A 20,692-nucleotide genomic window follows, 5' to 3' on the forward strand; every position below is an offset into this window, starting at 1 on the left:
TGAGTCTAATTTTTCTGATTATGTGGAAAGCGCTTTGCTCAACTCCCTCTTCAGTGTGTTTGAGAGACGTGTGCACTTACCTATTTAATCTGTACTGATTGTGGAACTCTCTTTCCTTCACTGCATTATATTCGTTTTGGTACTTGAGAAGTTGTTCTCGCATTTTAGAGACCTCGGTGGTGAATGCCTCAGGAAAATTATCAGCTTGCTGCAGGTGAAACTGCTGCTGTTGTATTTGCTCGGTGAAACGTTTGGCATCCTCTAGCAGTTGGACCTCGGACTCTTGTGTGCTGGGTTCCATGAAACAGATTCAAATAATGAGAAGGGTGTACTTTTAACACCTGAAGTAGCTCACATGGGGAGTGTAGCAAGGAGAGGAGGGAACGTGTCCACGCTGCTCCCGGTTCCTTCCATTACTGGGTTCAGTTCAATACACTGATATTTTTGTGCCAAGTGTTGTACCAGGTACTAGAGGTGAATGGAGCTCACAATCTCGCAAGGGGAACAGATAGAATAGGTAGCTGGAATACCAGGTGACAATTACTACCACTAGTGTCTAACTCAAGATGGTGGGAGAAACAGGAGCATTGAGTTGGATGGGAATGTGGTATTTGTATTTGACTTTGAAGAATAATCATGACTTCCCGGACTGAGGGGGTGGGAGGTTGATAATAAGGAGAAGAGTGGGTCCTCCCTTCAACTGCCCCAGCAATGCTGGCTTTCTCTAATTCCTGAATTCTCCTGAGCTGACTGTAGGAAAATCTTTTCCTCCTTAGTGAACTAAGAAACAACAGAGTTTTCTAATGACACTTTTACTAGGCAACTAGGAAGAAAAATTCTCCTATAGAATTATGGACCTAAACTACCTTATAGATTTCTGATCCTATCTTCAATGTCTGGCTAGAACTAGACTTGAATGTCACAGTTGAGAGGGATTCCCTATCTAGGTCTTGTCCCTTGCATTTTAATACACTTTGCAAATCTAAAGTTGCCTGATCTTAATATGAGTTTTCAGCTGTGGAATTGTGAAGCGTTGGCCTGGGCCAGTGACTGATCTCCCCCAGAAAGAGAGTGGACAAGGTGGCTAGGGTTCTCACCAGAACACAAATGCTAATTTACCCACATGGATTTGAAATACAAAGTCAGCAGAAGAGAATTTAACAGCGTCTATAATGTGGTTCCAACGCGAAGCTCATTCGGTTTCAGTTCAGCATTTCCAGGCTGTATCTGCCATGCTAAAACCTCAGCAGCAAGAGTGGAGAGCGTGTCTTCATGCCATTCTCACCCACCAGGCAGGGGGAGTGGGAGAGGGTGGTGGGTGTTCCGAATGACAAGAGAGGGAACTAAAGGGTCAAGAGGAGGTAAAATGTGGATAGCAGAAGGGAAGTGAGGGTTTTGCAACACAACCTGGAAGTAGGAAGAAAGAACACCATTGCCTTGGTCCTACATTGTTGTCCATCACTGGGGCCCAGGGAACTGAACTGTGGGCCAGGGAAGGAGGAAGCCAAATCAGCACCCCACAAAGCTTTGTGGAGCTCTAGATCAGAGCTATCTGGAGGGTGAGAAATGTTGCAGTATTCCTTGTATCTGCAAAGGGACTTGGAGGGATGCCCTGAGAACTGCATGGATTCCCATCCCCCTCCCATTTAAGCAGTGAGAAGTATGTTGAAAAAGCTCACCCCAGACTTCCCATCTAAATCTTCCAAGTTCCTGAGTCTTGAGCACTCTGTGTACACCCTGGCAGTCAGGGCCAGTTGTGGGAAATGGAGTCTCCTTGAGGGATGGGGATGAGGCATTGGCTCGAGGCTGGCATTGAGGAAGAAGAGGAGGAACCAGAGCTGGACGGTTGTTAGGAACTTGGATGGAGCTGAGTGAGCAGGCAGTGCAGTGAAAGTAAAGGGTGCATAGGGAGGCAGCTCTGCTCTCCTGGTGCTTCACTCTTCCCTCATGCTCCCATCCTCAAAGTAGCCAAGTTGACTCTGGGCAGGAAAAGAAGTAGGGCTAATGTTTGAAGATTGGGGGAGAGGATGGATGGGAATGGCGGGATGGAGTTTCTATCCACTGCTGTCTCTCCTTGGCTTTTAGTGAAGACGTCATGCAAGGTTATGATGCAGGAGGTTATGGGGAAATGAAGAAGGAAGATGGGGAATAGTAAGGAGTAGCCGCAGAACTGGATTTCCCTTCTTCACTCTCTTTCTCCCTTGATTCCCAGTGGTTCATAGCAGGTGCTTAGAAAACTTTGTGGAATTATCCTGTGGAAGCCTATTCTCACCTGCTGCTGATTGGGACTAGGCTAAGGAGAGTAGCCTAGGGTAGGTGGAAGAGGTGAGAAGACCAACATCTCAACAGATGTAGGCTGGAGTTGTGCTCAAACCTATACTTCTGAGTGGTGAAGAGAGATGGGGAGCAGAGAATCCTACAAGAGTGTCCTGTAGCAGAAAATGTCAGTATCCCACCAAATCCCACCCCCCCAGCCCACTCTGGGGTCACCTGTAGCTCTGGTGGACAGTTCCCTTACACACTGACAGCACCTGTGTGCCTCTGCCTGAGAGCTTTCTCTGGCCGTAGGAACTTGCTTGGCTTCTCAGGGGGCATGCTCGAAGTGCCAGGAGCTCTGCTCCCTAGGAGCAATTGTTAGTCAACAAGGGATGGAAAACAGTGGACAAATATCCCAGTTTCCTCACCCTTTGGTGGGAGAGTTCTGAGGTGTGTGCCACACCCTCAGAGGGTCCTCAGTGAGACTGAGCACCAGTTGGCCACAGCGTAAACCTACCGAGAAGCACACCCCCGGCTAGATTGCTCCCTTCCCCATCTCACTTCCCCATCCTCCCGTGATAATTTCTGGTATCACTTCTCAAACTACTTGAACTCAACTTTGCCTCAAGGCCTGGGAGAATAAAAATCAAGATAGAGCCCATCACACACACACACACATACACACACACACAGAAATATAAATATGATAAAAGATGTCTCCACATGAGCAAATAGCCTACCTTACCACGGTATCATGCAGCAAGGTGTACTTGGCTTTTAACTCTGCCATTCTGGTTCCAGGAAGTTTTCCCATACTGTGTAACTAGCAAAGAGAATACAAGATCACCGTTAGCCATCGCCTTTATGCCTAAAGCAGAGATATCTTGTAAAATCTTCCCATTTAACATTAGAGAGGAAACATACCAGGCAATGTGGGGTATTACAAAGATGCTGGGTGTTTGGAGAAAATGGTTCTACTCTGTCTCTTGTAATCTCTGTGTTCCTGGCAAGACTCTTACCTCTCTAGACTATCATTTCTTCATCTGTAAATTGAGGGAAGGAATTGAGTTAAATTCTTCCAATTCTAAAAAACATATTTCTAGGTTTAGCAAATAACCTAAATGGTATAGATGACCAGGATGGCTATTTGTAAGTTGAGAGAACTAATAATTATCAAGCATCTATTACGAGCAAGCACTGTACATCAATTATTTCATTGTCAGAAATGTTTTGTGAAGTAGGGATTATCTCCATTTTAAACTAAAGTTGAGAAAGTTAAGTGATTTGTTTCCAAGTTACAGAGCTAGTTAAAGGCAGTGTCAGAATGTAAACCCAAGTGGTCCAGCTCCAAAAACCCATGATCACTCCCCTGTCCCACAATCTCTCTGCCTCTACAGCCAAAAAGCATGCAAGTTTATTGGGTGCAGAAAGTGATATTATTTGTTCCTTTTTCATTTCTGGCAAGAGAACTTTTGATTTACTCTCTTAGTTGATAAATAGTAATAGACATCAGAGCACAACATGAAACACTAAAGTTTTACTATAATGCAATGAGCATTTGTATTAGGTTTGACTTTAACTGAACTGCTGCTGACATAGTATCAAAAAATGGAACTAAAGAAAAGATTTGTGGGTTTTAATTTTTTTAAAGATTTTATTTATTTATTTGACAGAGGGAGACACAGCGAGAGAGGGAACACAAGCAGGGGGAGTGGGAGAGGGAGAAGCAGGCTTCCCTCGGGAGCAGGGAGCCCGATGCGGGGCTCAATCCCAGGACCCTGGGACCATGACCTGAGCCGAAGGCAGACGCTTAACGACTGAGCCACCCAGGTGCCCCAAGAAAAGAGTTGTGTTTATCAGTGCCGTGTTATTCTTACCTCCAAAATATTTCTAGAGTCTATCCGTTTTCCTCTCCTTTCCCTAATCCCACTAGTCCAAGCCCCATCCCATCTCGGCTGGACTACTGCAAAACCTCCCACTCTCCCCCTCCCCGTCCCTGTGTCCACTCAGGCCCCCATCTACTTTCCAGGGAGATTTTTTAAAAAATCAAACAAGGTTTTGCTATGCTGGGTGTTCAAAACTCAAGTGGAAGAGAATTCAAGACCCTGGGGATGACCCCTGAGGTCCTGTATGACCCTGCTCCCTCCCAGTCTTCTTTCAAAACCCGCTCCTCAGGCTCCTAATGCTCCAGACTTTTATTTCCATAAATGCATGAATCTCCTTCCTTCCCCAGGGCCTCTGTCTTGGCCATTTCTCATTCTTCCTGGGCCCCAATTCTTTCTTCATACCTCAGTTTCAATATCAATCCATTATCAGGCCTTCTCTGACTTCTAAATTAAGACAGATACCCACACACACCCCCGACCCCAAAAGAATGCTGTACTTCATAACGTATACTATAATCTGCAGGAATAAATCGACTTACGTGACTGCCCAGCTCCTTGTATAAGCACCATGAGGAAGGGGCCTGTGTTGCCTTGTTCTTCAGGGTGTCTTTAACCAGTAGAAGCCCATGCACAGTGCAGCTACTTGGCAAACACACGCCGCACAAGCAAATGAACGAACGTAACTGATAAAATGGGAAGGTCAGAGTCTCCACGGTGGGCTTTCTTGGCCTCTCTACCCAAATCAGGGCAGAAAAAACATTGTAAAATGCACCGTGAAACTTTCTCTCTTTTGTGAAAGTGTTTGGGATCCTTTGCGAGGGACTTACAACCTGGTGCCAGACTGGGTCCCATTCCTCACAACCCTCATTTTCTATATATGGCTGACATACAGTAAACAAGATTTTTTTTTTTAGTTATTTGCATTCCAGTTAGTTAACATACAGTGTAATATTAATTTCAGGTATACAATTTAAGGATTCAACACATAAAACACCCAGTGCTCATCACACCAAGTGCCCCCTGCCCTCCTTAATCCCCATCACCGATTTCACCCGTATCTCCCCCTACCTTAACCATCAGTTTGTTCTATACTGAAGAGTCTATTCCTTGGCTTTCCTCTCTCTTTCCGCTCCCCCCTCCATGATCGTTTGTTTTGTTTCTTAAATTCCACATACAAGTGAAATCATATGGTATCTGTCTTCCTCTGATTGACTTCAGGATGCATGTATCCTCTTGAATTAGTAATTTTGTATTCTTTGGGTAAATACTAGTGCAATTGCTGGATCTTAGGGTAATTCTATTTTTAACTTTTTGAGGAACCTCCATACTGGGTAAATAAGATTTTTAAGCCCTTTGAGAAGGTTCTACTTCTGGCTATATCAAATATCTTAAAATGTATTCATATGCCACCTAAATATAATTTACATGTAATTTTTTAAGTGCTGAGTTGCTATTGGTAGGTTGACCTCGTTACATTTTATAGATATTTCATTAAACATATTTCTTTTGTTTCTTCAGTTTTCTTTCTGCATTTTTGAGTTAATATGTAATTTACTTCAGATCTCAAACATTTTCAATGGTTCCTAAAAATGGTGTAGGACATAAGCACTGTGCTTTTAAGGCCTAATATATTACCAAAAAAAAAAAAAAAAAAAAAGGAGAAGCAGCAGCTTTGCATTTGGGCCCTCTTAAAGGAGAAAAATTACTGGGAAAAAGTTATGAAGGGTGAGAACGTGTGTTTGTATGTGTGTAAGGTAATTTTGGACTCTTATGTTTAAAAATGCATACAGTATTTATAATTTTGTTTTCAAGCTGAAAAGACATTACCTCTCACCCACTGCCCTGCGTGATAGAAGCGGAAGCAAAGGTGTCATAGGTCCTCCGCTATAGTAGCTCACAGTTTGAGAAGATAGACACAAAAGAAATTACAGAATGCTTACACTACACTCAGTAGTTTTATTGTGAGTAAATAACCATATTCGGTAGTATGCAGTTATTTTCTCTATAGTGTAAGTTAAAGCAAATGAATAAGATTATAAATTACAGACCACTTCCAGAGGGTGGAACTTCCAGAATGGTCATGTGAGGAGCTTGATGAATCCTCTCCCTCAAAGAAACATTGATTCAACTCATCAAAATTATCTAACACAACCATTTAAAGTCCCTAGAAATTGCCCTAAGGGCATGCAGAATATTGAGATATATTTATTTAACAAAATCTGAAACTCACAACAGTAGCCGACTGTGGCATTTGAACCATGAACCACACCCATTACCCCTAGCCCCATGTTGTGGAAGAACTATTCTGGGCAGGCTTAGCAGCCAGTGAAGAGCTCATCTGCCCCACCTTCCTATTGCTAAAGACCTCTTCAGGTGGGTGGGACAAGGTTAAGAATAAAAACAGGGAAAGAATATCTACACAGAGACATCAGAGGCTGCACATTATGGGGGAGATACACTTCACAGAATTAGTCCAGCCAAGTCACTAAACAAATACACAAATGAACAACAATAACACAAACCCAACAGCAACAAGAAGAAGCCTGGGGAGAATCAGAAACCAGAGTTGTTACAATATTTTATCTAAAATATCCACTTATCAACAAAAAATTATGAGTCCTTCAAAGAAATAGGGGGAAAAAAGGGCAAAATCTCTTTTGAGGGGCGGTGCAGATGTTGGACTTAACAAAGAATTCAAAGCAGCTATTATAAATATGTCCAAATAATGAAAGCAAACCATATTTAAAGAATTAAAGGAGAATATGATAGCAATTCATCAAATAGTGAATATCGATAAGGTATTGATCTAGAAGGATAAGAACTAAGTTGTTAAAATGATGTTCTTTGGGTAGTAAGAATGTTTGGTTTTTGTATTTTTATGTTTGCTTATCTGTATTTTCTAATTTTCTCCAACACATGTATTGCTTTTAATAATAAAAGGCTATTAAAATATGCTTGAAAACTATTGCTGTACACAGTAAGGATTCAGAGCAGAATTTCAAACTGGAGAGTGCCGTGTTCAGATCCTACTGGCAGATACAGCAGATTCTAGCTCAGACTTAGTGAAAACTCAGCTGTATTAAGTTGAGTCTTTTCTAAAATACCAGTTAATTGAAGCCCAATGGCAGGTAGGCCAGGGGTGCACGTTGGCAGGTTTTACGACTACAGAAAAAGCAGGAAGGCAAGAGAGGCTTCCTTTCCTATTTGCTGTTTCCATCACCCCAGTAGCCAGACTGCCTTTGATGCCTACGAACCTGTGAAGAAAGCTGACAGAGCAAAATATCTGGTATGTCTTCGTTCTTCGTAGTTTCTACATAAATTGAAAAAATTTAAGTCATTGATGTTTAGAAAGAAGATTGATAAGCTTTTATTTGGTCTACTCTCCTAAGAATAAATATCTCTTAAAAAGAAAAAGATCAGGGGTGCCTGGGTGGCTCAGTCAGTTAAGCGTCTGCCTTCAGCTCAGGTCATGATCCCGGGGTCCTGGGATGGAGCCCCATGCCAGGCTCTCTGCTCATCTGGGAGCCTGCTTCTCCCTCTCTCTCTGCCTGCCCCTCCCCCTGCTCATGCTCTCTCTCTGTCAAATAAATAAATAAAATCGTTTAAAAAAGAAAAGAAAAAGATCAAACTGTGAAGAATGGATTCTAGCCTCCTTAAAAATAAAATTCATAATCTGGATGTAATATTGATCTAACAGTGACTTTTCTGTGAAATTGTAAACTGTCTCCGTAAGCAGGTCTTTCTCTGGTTGGGAACTTCAGAGTCCATTCTAGTGGATGAAATGCTTCACTCATGAACATAAACATGGAAAAAATAGTTGCATTTTCACACTGGGCACAGAAACCAAGTTTGTCATGTTTTAAAAATGCAGGATCTAAGGCACAGAGCATAAGACCCAACTCAAATTGTCAAAGGGTAGACGTAATGAAAGGTTAGATATAATGTCATGAAGTTCATAAATATGATTTCACAATAGATAATTGTGTTACTGAATTACCTTGTTGGTAATTGAGACTGGAAGGAAACATTTACTCTAGAGCTGAAAGTTTAACAAGAGTTCATGATTCATGAACAGCATGTAGTGATACGGAAAAAATTTCAAACATGGAAATTCTAGGACATTCCAAGGAAAGTAAGAACTTTCACCAAGTGAACTTATGTGGAAGGGGGTCAGCATGAAGAAACAATTACGTGTTTGTGTGGGTGTGTGCAGGGCCACCGCAGTGACCATGGTTATTAACCTACTCTATTGTTACTGCCTCTTTGACATTACCTACTGGTTTGGCCTTATCCCGATAAATGGTGGGCTTTGGGGAGTAGCATAAACTTGAAAGCATAAGTCCTTACCATCCTTGTCTCCCACTCACGCTCTCCCTTTCTCTGCTAGAAATAAACAACACGGCCATTTGAAGCAGTTTCCAAAGGCAATTGAGCTCTCAACAATGCTTCATCACTCCTATTGTTTGACTTTTCCCCTTGATTGTTATATTAAGATTTAGCTTTCCATATACCTAACTCATTCACCAAACAAAATTAAGCCACCTGAACTCATCATCTACATCAACGGATCCATTTATCTACAGCCACACCTACCCCTAACTTCTTTCCCCAAATCGCAACCTCCTTTCCTCTTGATTAGGGCAAACCTATCCAACTGTGTTTTCAAATATATACTCTCCTACCTTGTTCTAGGCATTAAAGCATCAGCTATACCTTCCTTTCCTTTATAATCTCTATTTCTCCCTCTTAACTGGCTCAGCCTGGTATTGTAGTCAAGTACATCACAAGTGGACTTCGATTTGAATTCCAGCTCTACTTTTTTTTCTTTTTCAAATTCCAGTGTAATTAGTGTACGGTGTTACATTAGTTTCAGGTGTACAATACAGTGACTCAACAATCCTATATGTTACTCAGTGCTCATCATAAGTGTACTCTTTTTAAAAATTTACTTATTTATGAATTTATGTATTTATTTATTATGTTATGTTAGTCACCATACAGTACTCTTAATCCCCTTCACCTATTTCCCCTATCTCCCCACCCACCTCCCCTCTGGTAACCACCAGTTTTCTATATTTGAGTCTGTTTTTTGTTTGTCTCTTTTTTCTTTGTTTTGTTCCACTCTACTACTTCTTAACTTTGTAACTTGGAGTCATATTTAATCAATCTGTGCCTCAGTTTCTTCAGCTGTAGAAGACAAAAGTAGTCCCAATCTCGTATGTCTATAGTGAAAACAAAATGAATAATTATACGTAAGGTATTTGGTATAGTGTCTAGTACACAGATAAGAGCTTGATCAATGGCAGTTATTTTATTATTATCATCATTGACATTATCCTCAACCTATAAATTTGCTCAAGTCTTTCTCATTTAAAAGAACAAACAAACAAAATCCGCTTTGGGTGCTGTGCGCCTATCTCTCCTTCATTCGCACTTGAGCTTTTCTCAAAGGAGTCATCTCGGCTCTGTATCTCCACTCCCCTACCTTCCGGTCACTCACCAATTCATAGTCACTAGCCTGCCAGCACTTCACCGAACTGATAAACTGACTGAAGACTTTCTCATTTCTCTGGTTGATTTTGAGGTTTTTCTCTTAACCACTGTTTTCCAGTAATTTGTTTATGATATATCTTGATGTGGTTTTCTTCAGTCTTGAGATTTGTTCACAATGTTGGATCTGTGAGTTCATAGTTTTCATCTAATTTAGAAAAATTTCAGATGTTGGTTTTTCAAATATTTTTTCTGTCCCCCTCTCCTCTCCTTCTGCAAATAATTATTCATATGTTTGGCCACTTGATGTCCACAGATCACTGATGTTCTTTTCATTTTTATTTTACACTCCTTTTTGTTTCATTTTCAATAGTATCTATCGTTACATCTTAAAACCCACTAATCTCTTTTTCTTTAGGGTTTAATCTGCTGTTAATCCCATCCAGTGAATTTTTATCTCAGATACTGTATTTTTCATCTTTAGAAGTTTGATTTGAGCCTTTTTGTAGCTTTCTTTTGTTTATGCTTCCTTCCACCTTTTTTTCCCAACATTCAAAATTTTACAGTTTAATCTGTTCTGATGTCCTTGTCAATTAATTCTATTTCCATTCTACTCCATTGTTTGATTCTTCTCATTATAGGTCATATTTTCCTGCTTCTTTACACGCCAGACATTGTGAATTTTACACTGTTGGGAGATGGAATTTTTTTTTAATATTCTTTTAAATATTTTGGGGCATTGTGAGTCATCGTTAAGTTACTTGAAAACAGTTTGATCCTTTCAAGGCTTGCTTGTGATCTTTGTTAAGGAAGTCCAGAATGATCTTTTGTCCGGGGCTAATTTGGCCCCACTATACTCAGTGCCCATACATTAGGAGGTCTTTCTATTCTGACTGGTGGCAACGTGAACTCTTGGCTCTGTGTGAGTTTCAGGTTTCGATCCATCGCCTCATCTCTGGGAGTCCTTTCTCCAGCCTCAGCAATATCCTCACAAGCATGCACTGATCAGCATTCCTCAGCAGATCTCTGGAGTTTCTGCTCTGTGACACTCTTCCTCTCCTCACCTATGTATTTTAGCCAGCTTGGCCTCCCTGAATCCCCAAATACGTCACCACAAATCAGCAAGACCACCTGGTTCTGTTTGGGTTCCCCTTCCAATGCTATCACTTGGAAACTCTGTAAGACGGCACAATTATAAGTCTCAATTTATTACGTATCCCCGGAGATTACTGTCTGTGCAATCTGTTGTCCAAAGTCTGAAAACCCCACTGTTTGATTTGATTTTACTTGTTTAAGGTAGGAGGGTAAATCTGGGTCCTGTTACTCCATCTTAGTTGGAAGTGGAGTCCCAGTGACCTCTTATTATATTCAAATGACATTTCTCTGTCCTTAGGTTACTTAATAATTTTATGACATTTATTACTATTGACTTATTGTAGTTCATCATTCCTGGAACTCTCTCCTCTCCCAGGTCCTGTAATACATAATCTCACAATTCTCTCTCTTACTTTTCTATTTTCTTCTCTGGTCTTCCCTTTAAAAGTTGGTGCCATTCAGGATTTGGTCCATATCTTTCCCCCCTTTTTTTAAACTATTTACTTTCCCCAGGGCCTCTTATTCACTCCCAGAGGCCGAGATATCACCTACATCCTGAGGACCCCCCAAACGGAGGGGTCTGCAAGCTGTTATTAGACAAGCTAGAACTTTATTTGGGCAAGGGCCTTGTAAGACTATGAGAGTTATGGTTAGAGAGTAATAAACATCTTCCTTGTCCAATACCTGGAATATACGAAATTGTTTACTTAATACAGTATCAGTGTTCAGGTATTGTGATCATTTTTTTTAGACAGGAATTTATGTTCCTGCGGCATTTTATCCTTTTACAGAATAAACAAAATCCATAATTCTTTACAGTGCATGTGGTAATAGATAACTAACCACTTGCCCCGACTTCACTATGTCTCCCTTGACTATGTCTCCCTTGACTATGTCCCTCTGTGCCGCCCGCAAAACACAATTTTCACCTTGCTTTAAACCCTTCAAAGGATCCCAGCACTTTCAGGATTAACTCTGGGTCCCTTAACATGGTAAACAAAGGCTTTCATTATCTGGCAGCTACCACCCTGTCCAAACTGGTCTCCTCCCTTTCTAAACCTCCCATGACCATTTCAGTTCTGTGTCATGTCCTGTGGCGGACAGAATGATGCCCTTCCCCTTGACCCCAAAGATGTCCACATCTTAATCCCTGTGACATACCTAGAGATATGTTACTTTACATGACAGAAAGGACTGTGCAGATGTGACTAAAAGAGTGTGGACCCTGACAAGCAGAGATCACTGTGGATTACCTGGCTGGCCCAATCTAATCATAGGAGTCCCTAAAAGCAGAGGACCTTTCCTGGCTGAGTTAGAGACATGAAATGGAAGAAGGAGGAAAGATTGCAAGTGTGAGAAGGACTTGGCCTACTAGAGGAAGGGGGCCATGGGACAAGGAATGTGTGTAGCCTCTAGAAGCCAGAAAAGGAAACGAACCAGATACTCTGGTAGAGCCTCCAGAAAAGAATGCAGTCCTGTCTACACCTTGATTTTAGCCCAGTGAGAACCCTGTTGGACTTCCAACCTACAGAATTATAAGATCATAATTTTTTGCTGTTTAAGCCACCGAGTTTGTGGTAATTGGTTAGAAGAGCGGTAGAAAATGAGTACAGTTCCCAACCCTACCACGCCTTGCATGTTCTATTCCCTGATCTTCAATTTCTTCTCTCTCTTGTCCACTTGGAGAACTCTTATTCTGCCTTTAAGACATCTCAGTGGTTACCACCTGAGACACCTCCAGGCAGAATCACTTCTTTTTCTGTATTTTTAGATGCATCTATTATTGTACACATTGTATACTACTATCAAAATATGTTAAACATGTTTCCCCCACTAGGCTATGTGTTCTTCGATGACAGAAACCCTACCTTACTCATCTTTGAGCTACAGCACATGGCTTGGTATCTTGTAAGGGCTCGATAGTATTCACTAACCTGTTCCTGATCTAGGCTTATCTTAAAACAAATGATGCAGTTGGAAGAACTCTTGTTTATTCACTTACTTGTCAGAGAAGGTGGGTATAAAAGAGGAATAGGGCAAGGTAACTTGGCCTGAACATAGACTTGAAAGAGCAGAGAATGTGCTGTACAAAACGAGCTGCATCACCCACAGCTTCTCTTCTCCCTTCTGTGTGGTTGGCAAGGTGCACAGGATGAGCAAAGAGGTCTGGGACTGTTCCCCCGCAGCTGTCTTGTCCCTCCTCTGGTGGCCTACCCCAGGAATGCGAGGGGGAGGCTCCAAGTGGCAAACAGGACCTCCCAAGAGTTAAGGAATCAAATGCAGTGGACATTGTGGACGAATAATGCAATTGCTTCGCTGTATGTAAGACTTCAAAGTTAAGTTATACTAATTTTAAGATAACATGTGCAGCCAAATAAATAAAAAGCATGCCTAAGCATGTACATGCTAGAGGGTGGCATTCCTGTAAAACACTCACATTTTTCCCACTGAAGTTGCCATTGCTTGGAACTTTATCAATCATTTATCCCTAGTGTAAAAATTTCCCCCTTTTCTTCCAAAGATCATGAGGAGAAATGGTAGTAGGCTGGAGTGGCCATAAGCCTGGGAGGCAGGAAATGAGTCAGATTGAAACCCAGATGCCTCTTCAAGAGCTTCAAAGGGTGAACCAATGACGAAGAGCGAAGAACTTAACTGGGCCTAAGGGTCAGAAATAATCAGAGTCAGGAAACAGAGCCAGGTTAAAACCAGTGAATGACTAATGCCACAAAATAGGAACCAGAAGAGTAGGGGTTGGGGGCAAGGGTGACATGGGTCCCAGAAAGGATTGTGTTGCCAGTGGACTCTGACCAATCAGCTTTCAGTCTTTCACACGCAGAGTCCCACCTTTAGTGCACCTTTAAAGATCTTGAGCGGGTTTAGGCAGTGAGAACCCTGAAAAACTGGGGTCCTTAAGGACCTTAAGGCCAGGACATTTCTCATGTAAGGATTGTAAATGTATGAAGGTTATGTCCACAGCTGGCCAGTTGTTCATCTCACTTTGTAGCTCACAGACCAAAGCCCCTGCTCTACCCTCTCCTAAGGGGGCTGGATCCCTGGACCTGGCTGTTCTCTCTGCTACTGAGTAGGTGTGGGCCCCCACCATCAGGCCTCCTCTGCTGTGCCCACAGCACCGCCCCTCCCAGCTGGCTGCCAGCGCAGGTCCCCCAGCTCTGGGCCAGGAGGTGATAGGTAGGGGATATAACCTCTTCCCACAACAAAGAAACTTGGGACTTCTAGTGTCCACCTTCCTGTTTTGAAGATGCTCTGCCCACAGAGCTCTTGCCAGTATTCACAGTAGGGCCCTCCACTTCCCCTTCTAGCAGAGGCAGATTGTGAGGGACAATAAGGTCTTTCACTGCTGATTGCAGAAGTGTTCTTTAAAAAAGAACAAAAACCCAAAGTTGCAGCTTGAATTTCCCCATTGATACCATAAAATGGAAACTTGGGAGCAGAATATGGGGATGTTTGAGTTCCACTCTTGTTTTTTTCTTTCTTTCTTTTTTTTTTTTCAACAAGAACATTTTTTACTTGACGCATACTTCAGGATACATGGTTCTAAAAGATATATATATATAATATTTCATCCAAGAAAAACAGAATTACACATTTTCCTCAAGTACACATAGAAGAATCTCCTGGTTAAATCACATAAAAAGAGACATAACAAATATTACAAATTTAAGAAGACTGAAATCACACCAAGCATATTTTCCAACCACATTGGTACAAAACTAAAGATTAGCAATAAAACAGAGCTGGAGGGGCACCTGGGTGGCTCAGATGGTTAAGTGTCTGCCTTCGGCTCAGGTCATGATCCCAGGGTCCTGGGATCGAGCCCCACATCGGGTTCCCTGCTCAGCGGGAAGCCTGCTTCTCCCTCTCCCACTCCCCCTGCTTGTGTTGCCTCTCTCGCTGTCTCTCTCTCACTGTCTCTCTCTGTCAAAATAAATAAATAAAATATAAAAAAAAAACAGCTGGAAAAGCTACAATGTACATATTAAATACTTAATATGTAAATATTAAACAACACACTACTGCACAAGCAATGGGCCAAATAAGAAATCAAACAGCAAATCAAAATATGTCTCAAAACAAAAAAGAAAGAAAACACAATATTCCAAAACTATGGAATGCAGCAAAAGCAGATGTTAGAGTGAAATTTATGCTATAAATGTTTGTATTAAGAAAAAGAGTTCAAATAAACAACATTATACCACAAGGAACTAGAAAAAGAAGAAACTTAGCTGAAATTTAGTAGAGGAAGGAAATAACAAAGAAAAATCAGAAATAAATAGAGACCAGAATAAACAGTAACCAAACATTGAAAGTGATGACCAGTTTTTCCAAAATAATAAAATTGGCAATGTTTTAACTACATTAACTAGGAAAAAAAGAGAGAAGACTCAAAAACCAAAAGGAGAGATGGAAAAGATAACAGATACCACAGAAATACATAGTGTGATAACAGATTGCTATAAACAATTCTGTACTAACAAATCAGATAACTTAGGGAAAAAAACCCAGATAATTTCTAAAAACACACAAGTTACTAAGATTGAATCATGAATCTTTAATCCAAGAAATAGGACATCTTCTCAGACCAATAACAAGAATGAAAGTTGAATTAGGAATCAAAAATCTCTCAGCACAGAAAAGCCCAAGACCACAAGGTCTCATTGTTGAATTCTACCAAACAATTAAAAAAAATAATTAATGACAATCTTAATCAAAATCTTACAAACAGGGGAATAGAGGGAACACATTCAAAATCATTCTGTGAGGCCAGTATTACCCTGATATCAAAGCAGGATAAAGACAATACAAGAACAAAAAAGTCTAGTTTGTCTGAAATAAGTATTGCTACTCCGGCTTTCTTTTGACATCCATTTGCGTTATAAATGTCTCTCCACCCCCTCACCTTCAAACTGCAGGTGTCTTTTGGTCTAAAATGAGTCTCTTGTAGGTGAGTTCCTAAATCCTGGTAGCATATTTGGACGAGCCATTTCATTTTTGTTAAATTTATTCCAAGTATTTTATCCTTTTTGATTCTATTGTAAATGGAATTGTTTTCACAACTGCATTTTTAGATTGTTTATTGCTAGAGTGCAGAGGCCATTCAACGTTTATTAACCATGAAAATAGAGGCCAGTCCTCATCACCCTGCCTTTTTGTGTGTTCTACAAATATTTAAGTTAGGGCAGAATATCTTTGACCCTCTTGTTCACTTGATGTATCCTGAGCATCTAGAATAAGCTGACACTAAACTACACACAAATATGTAATGAATGAGGCCACTATATCTCACACATTCCTCAAAGTACGTATCTTGTCAATATTGAAGTCTTGCTCACATGTCTGTCTAGCAGATGAAAAGCTCTCTGGAGGCAGGGATCATTCTAGTGCCCAAGGACCTTGCTCAGCACATGTCTGAAGAACCTAAAAATCTCTAGCAGAGTAGGGGTGTGACATGAAGGATTGAACATCTCACAAAAGGAAATTTCAACATACAGCTTTTACCTCTCCACATACACATGTGAATTGGGCCAAATGATCATCAAGGACATCACAAAAGAAAGAGGTCAGTCTAGGAGGAACACCAGCAGCCTGAAGGGTGTTTGTGTGAATGTGCATGTGTGCACATGTGTATAAAGGTAAGATGACATAAACTCAATACTGATTGTGGGAGATTTATGGATTGGTTGACTATATGTGGAATATTCATTGCCTATACAGTTGGGAATGGAATATTAAGTGCCTTTGAATAGAAAATTTGTTCAAACATTTTCTCCTGACCCCTTGCCACCTAGGGGAAGTCCTCAACTCAACATGATCTATCTCTGAGGATGCATTACTCAGCCCATGCATTACTCAGCCCATGATCTTGTAGGCATTACTTCAGTAGATTGATGGCCCAAATTTAAGTACCAGAGAGATTCAAATCCATAAATAAAGCAGAAAATCCAATATCTGAATATTTGAATCCTAACAAGAACTCTTTAAAGGTCAAGATAAGAGAATTTTTTTATAACCAAATGGGTATCATAAAGTGTTACGGTAAACATAAGGTAAGATCCTAAGAATCTTCTTAGTTTATGTACCAACATGAACCATTTAGTCACCTTATAAATTTCTTAACATACTGCAATTGAATGGTAACAGATGGATAGCTATTACCCATGCAATTATATAACAAATTATCTTGGAATTTCCTCAGAAAAGGATGGAATATTCAGAAATTAACACAGTTTCCCAAGAAATCTGGTTTCTACGATATTTGGAGACATAGTTTGTTAGCTTGTCTTAGTTTTGGAAAAAGGAAAGAAAACCATATAATACCACCAAGTATAATTTTAACTTTCTTCACTTGATACCAACTTTGATACCAAGCAAAGTAAAAAGAAATGAAAAAAAAAGTTTAAAAAATAGATTGTAGCAAACATTTCACCAAACACAGCTGTTTCTAGTTCACTAAGTCAACTATTACAAAATATTTTAATGTGCCTTCTGGCAAACACAAATAGCCTCATTTCATGGAAATGCCACATTTCCAGTTATTCCCGATAGCTTTTAACAGTTTAAGGATATGCAACCAATGCTACAAATTTTCTTTCTTTTCTTCTTTCTTTCTTTCTTTCTTTCTTTCTTTCTTTCTTTCTTTCTTTCTTTCTTTCTTTCTCTCTCTCTTTCTTTTTCTTTCTTTCTCTTTCTCTCTCTCTCTTTCCTTTCTTTCTTTCTTTTTTTCCTACAGATTTCCGTATGAGGAAAAGAAGGTAAGACACTACCTAATCTTTAAACACATGTAAGATAGACCTTAATTCATGTCATAAGAGCGTATTTCACAACCGCAAACTAGTAGCCAATAGTATAAATACATTCTGAAAATGCTTTTACTATGCACAATTTAAAAATTAGAAAATTACCTAGCAACATTTAAAAATTGGTAGATTTTACATAAAAGTGGAATTTTCAGCTTCTCTTTAAAAATTACTAGATTTGATGACACTGGATTCATATTCCAACATTACAACAATCAATTGGCATTTAGCAGAGGCTGACTTTCAGAGATATTTAAAGACACTGCCCCTTTTAAAAGGAGCACAGTCAGCCTCACCCGTTCCATGTATGGCTCATGTACTAATATCTTGGCTGTTTCACTTATTTATGTTACTTTTTATGGATCTTGTAGGCATTTGAGATTGGGACTCTGTACATATGTTATATGTATATGACATATATACCTAAAGGTAGAAAATAATTAAGAGAATGGCTCCATTTATAAAACTCTTGCACAAACTTTTTGGAGTGTCTTATTCCTTGGGGTTGTAGCTGTCTCTTTTGCCTATCTGTGTACCTACCAGAGCACAAGGGTGTATGACTGCCTCATCTGAGGTTAAGAACTTGACAGTTAGGGGCGCCTGGGTTGCTCAGTTGGTTAAGCATCTCCCTTCAACTTAGGTCATGATCTCAAAGTCTTGGGATCAAGCCCCACATCAGGCTCCCTGCTTAGCAGGGAGTCTGCTTCTCCCTCAACTCCTCCACCTGCTCATGCGCATGCACTCTCTCTCTCTCTCAAATAAATAGAATCTTTAAAAAAAAGAAAAAGAACTTAACAGTTTAAAATTTGAGATTTTCTTACTGTTTTTCCATTTTAGCTCCTGATAAATTTATCAAATAAACACGATTCTGATAGTTTTTTGACTAATTGACATATTTAAAAATTATGTAAGCTTAAATATTTTATTATTTGGATGCTGAAATGAATTTTCATTTCAATAAAACACCATGGAACAAAAAATAAGCTAAAAACATTATGAAGACACTGTGAAAAATTGTCAGTCAGCTAAATTTTCTTGGGGCTGAAAAACAGGAAACATTCAGTTAACTATAAAGGACTTCAAAAAAAATCTACAAACATTACCCTTGCAGTTAACTATCCCTTTGGTTCTGTACTTTACGAGATTTGACCAAAAAACCAAAACAAACAAACAAAAAAACCCCTGTAATTTGTAAGGGAAGTGCAGATAAATTCTTAACAACTTACTCCAGTAGTTACCATTTTAGTAGAGGTTTGGGCCAAATAGGAAGTGAGCATCCAGTAATGTAGTCAAATGGGAGAATTATTTCCAGGCAAGTCAGGCACCAGCATGCTAGGGATTCCAAGAGGGGAGTTAAAGGGACAAAAAGAATTTATTTATAAGTAGCATAATTTGGGGCACCCGGGTGGCTCAGTCAGTTGGGCATCCAACTCCTGGTTTTGGCTCAGGTCATGATCTTGGGGTGATGGGATCCATCCCGAAGTCGGGCTCCACACTCAGTGGGGAGTCTGCTTGAAATTCTCTCTCTCCCTCTGCCCTTCCCCCTGCTTGTGCACTTTCTCTCTCTCAATAAATAAAATCTTAAAAAAGCATAATATATGACTTGGGGTAAGATGGAAGACTGGAAGTTCCTTTAAGGTAGGGACTCCCATCACTAGAGCCCAAGGTCTACCCCATGTGGAACTGACAAAGACTTGAGTAAGTGAACGAAAGAGTACATGTGACTGCTTAGCAAATAGAAGTCTTTCAATAAATACTTACTAAATTAAATGAGTAATCCCTGAAATGAATTTACTCAATAAATATTTACCAAATGAATGAACACACAAAAAGTACAAATTAATCACTCTTCTTTTATCTTTTATTGAAAGTAATGCTTAACTTTTTTTTTAAAGATTTTATTTATTTATTTGACAGAGAGAGACAGTGAGAGAGGGAACACAAGCAGGGGGAGTGGGAGAGGGAGAAGCAGGCTTCCCACGGAGCAGGGAGTTCGATGTGGGGCTTGGCTATGTGTTGTTTTCTGTATATTATATCTCATTAGTCTTCACAATCACCCTATAAATAAGTATTACAATCCAAAATTTTCAAAAATAAAATTTAAAAAAATAAAACTTTTATGTTAACAATAATAACAATGGCAACAAAACTCAAGATGGTTGAGAAACTTGACCAAGTTGACAAAGCTGGTGAGAGGTGCTTTGTAGGGATTTGGCCATAATCCTATTCTGTTACTTATTTTTGTGAATTAAACTCAGAAATGAGTAGCATAATCTTGCTGATAGCATGGAGATAGCGTGAAACATTTAGAGAACTTAAGGTAATATAGGTTGGCAAACATGAAAGACCATGCAGAGGTGGACAATATCCATGAATGGACACTATATAAATTGATGCTGTGAGGAAGGATGGAGGAAGAAGACATATTAGTTCATTTCAATCTCAGAGTATAAAACCAAGAGACAGTAGTCAAAATTAATTAAAGAGGGCGAAGGGTATTATATAATGTTATGAATATACAGATAACCATTATAACAACACAAATCTTCGGAAATTCCAGAAGCTATGCTATGAATAAAGACAGATATATAAATATAAAGGACGGATAAACATTGAAATAGAATTATCCTATAGGAAGAGGGAGGGAACAGGGTGAAGGGGCTGGGGATAGAAGTTAGAATTCTTTGAATATACTTTGTTTTGGAGAACAGGAGAACATGTAGAACAGTACCTTAACTATAAAATTAAATTTAAAAGCAATTTTAAAAATTGAAAACAAAATTAATCAATTGAATGTAACTATGTATCAAGTTGGTGCATAACTGCATGATAATAAAGAAAATTGTATAGGACAATTAGAGAAGGTGTGAACACTGGATATCTGATGATATTAAGGAATTTTTGTTAGTTGGGGAAAGATGAAAATGGCATTGTGGCTATATTTTAAGGGAGTTCTTGCCTTTTAGAGATACATAGGGAAATATTTATAAACAAAATGCTTTGATAATTTAGGGATTTGCTTCACAATAATCTGGAGTTTGGTGGTGTAGGAAATGAGTGGGGAATGAATTAAGATTGTCCATAATCTGAAGCTGGGTTATGGGCACTCAGGGCTACATTGTATGATTTTCTTTCTTTCTTTTTTTTTTT

General features: G+C 39.8%; 1 protein-coding gene across 1 annotated transcript in view; it reads right to left on the reverse strand.

Annotated features, from left to right (window-relative positions):
* The window catches only part of CCDC146 (coiled-coil domain containing 146), a 115,971-nt gene that overhangs the window by 36,347 nt on the left and 58,932 nt on the right, over positions 1-20,692 (reverse strand). Inside the window, exons 3-4 of the mRNA XM_081800657.1 lie at positions 2,997-3,079; positions 81-290 (exon numbers count right to left, since the gene is read on the reverse strand). Of these exons, the coding sequence (XP_081656783.1) occupies positions 81-290; positions 2,997-3,079 (293 nt within the window). The remainder of the gene's footprint in view (positions 1-80; positions 291-2,996; positions 3,080-20,692) is intronic.

This window comes from Leptonychotes weddellii, chromosome 12, assembly GCF_054177405.1.
Source record: "Leptonychotes weddellii isolate Sample4059 chromosome 12, ASM5417740v2, whole genome shotgun sequence".
Taxonomy (NCBI): domain Eukaryota; kingdom Metazoa; phylum Chordata; class Mammalia; order Carnivora; family Phocidae; genus Leptonychotes; species Leptonychotes weddellii.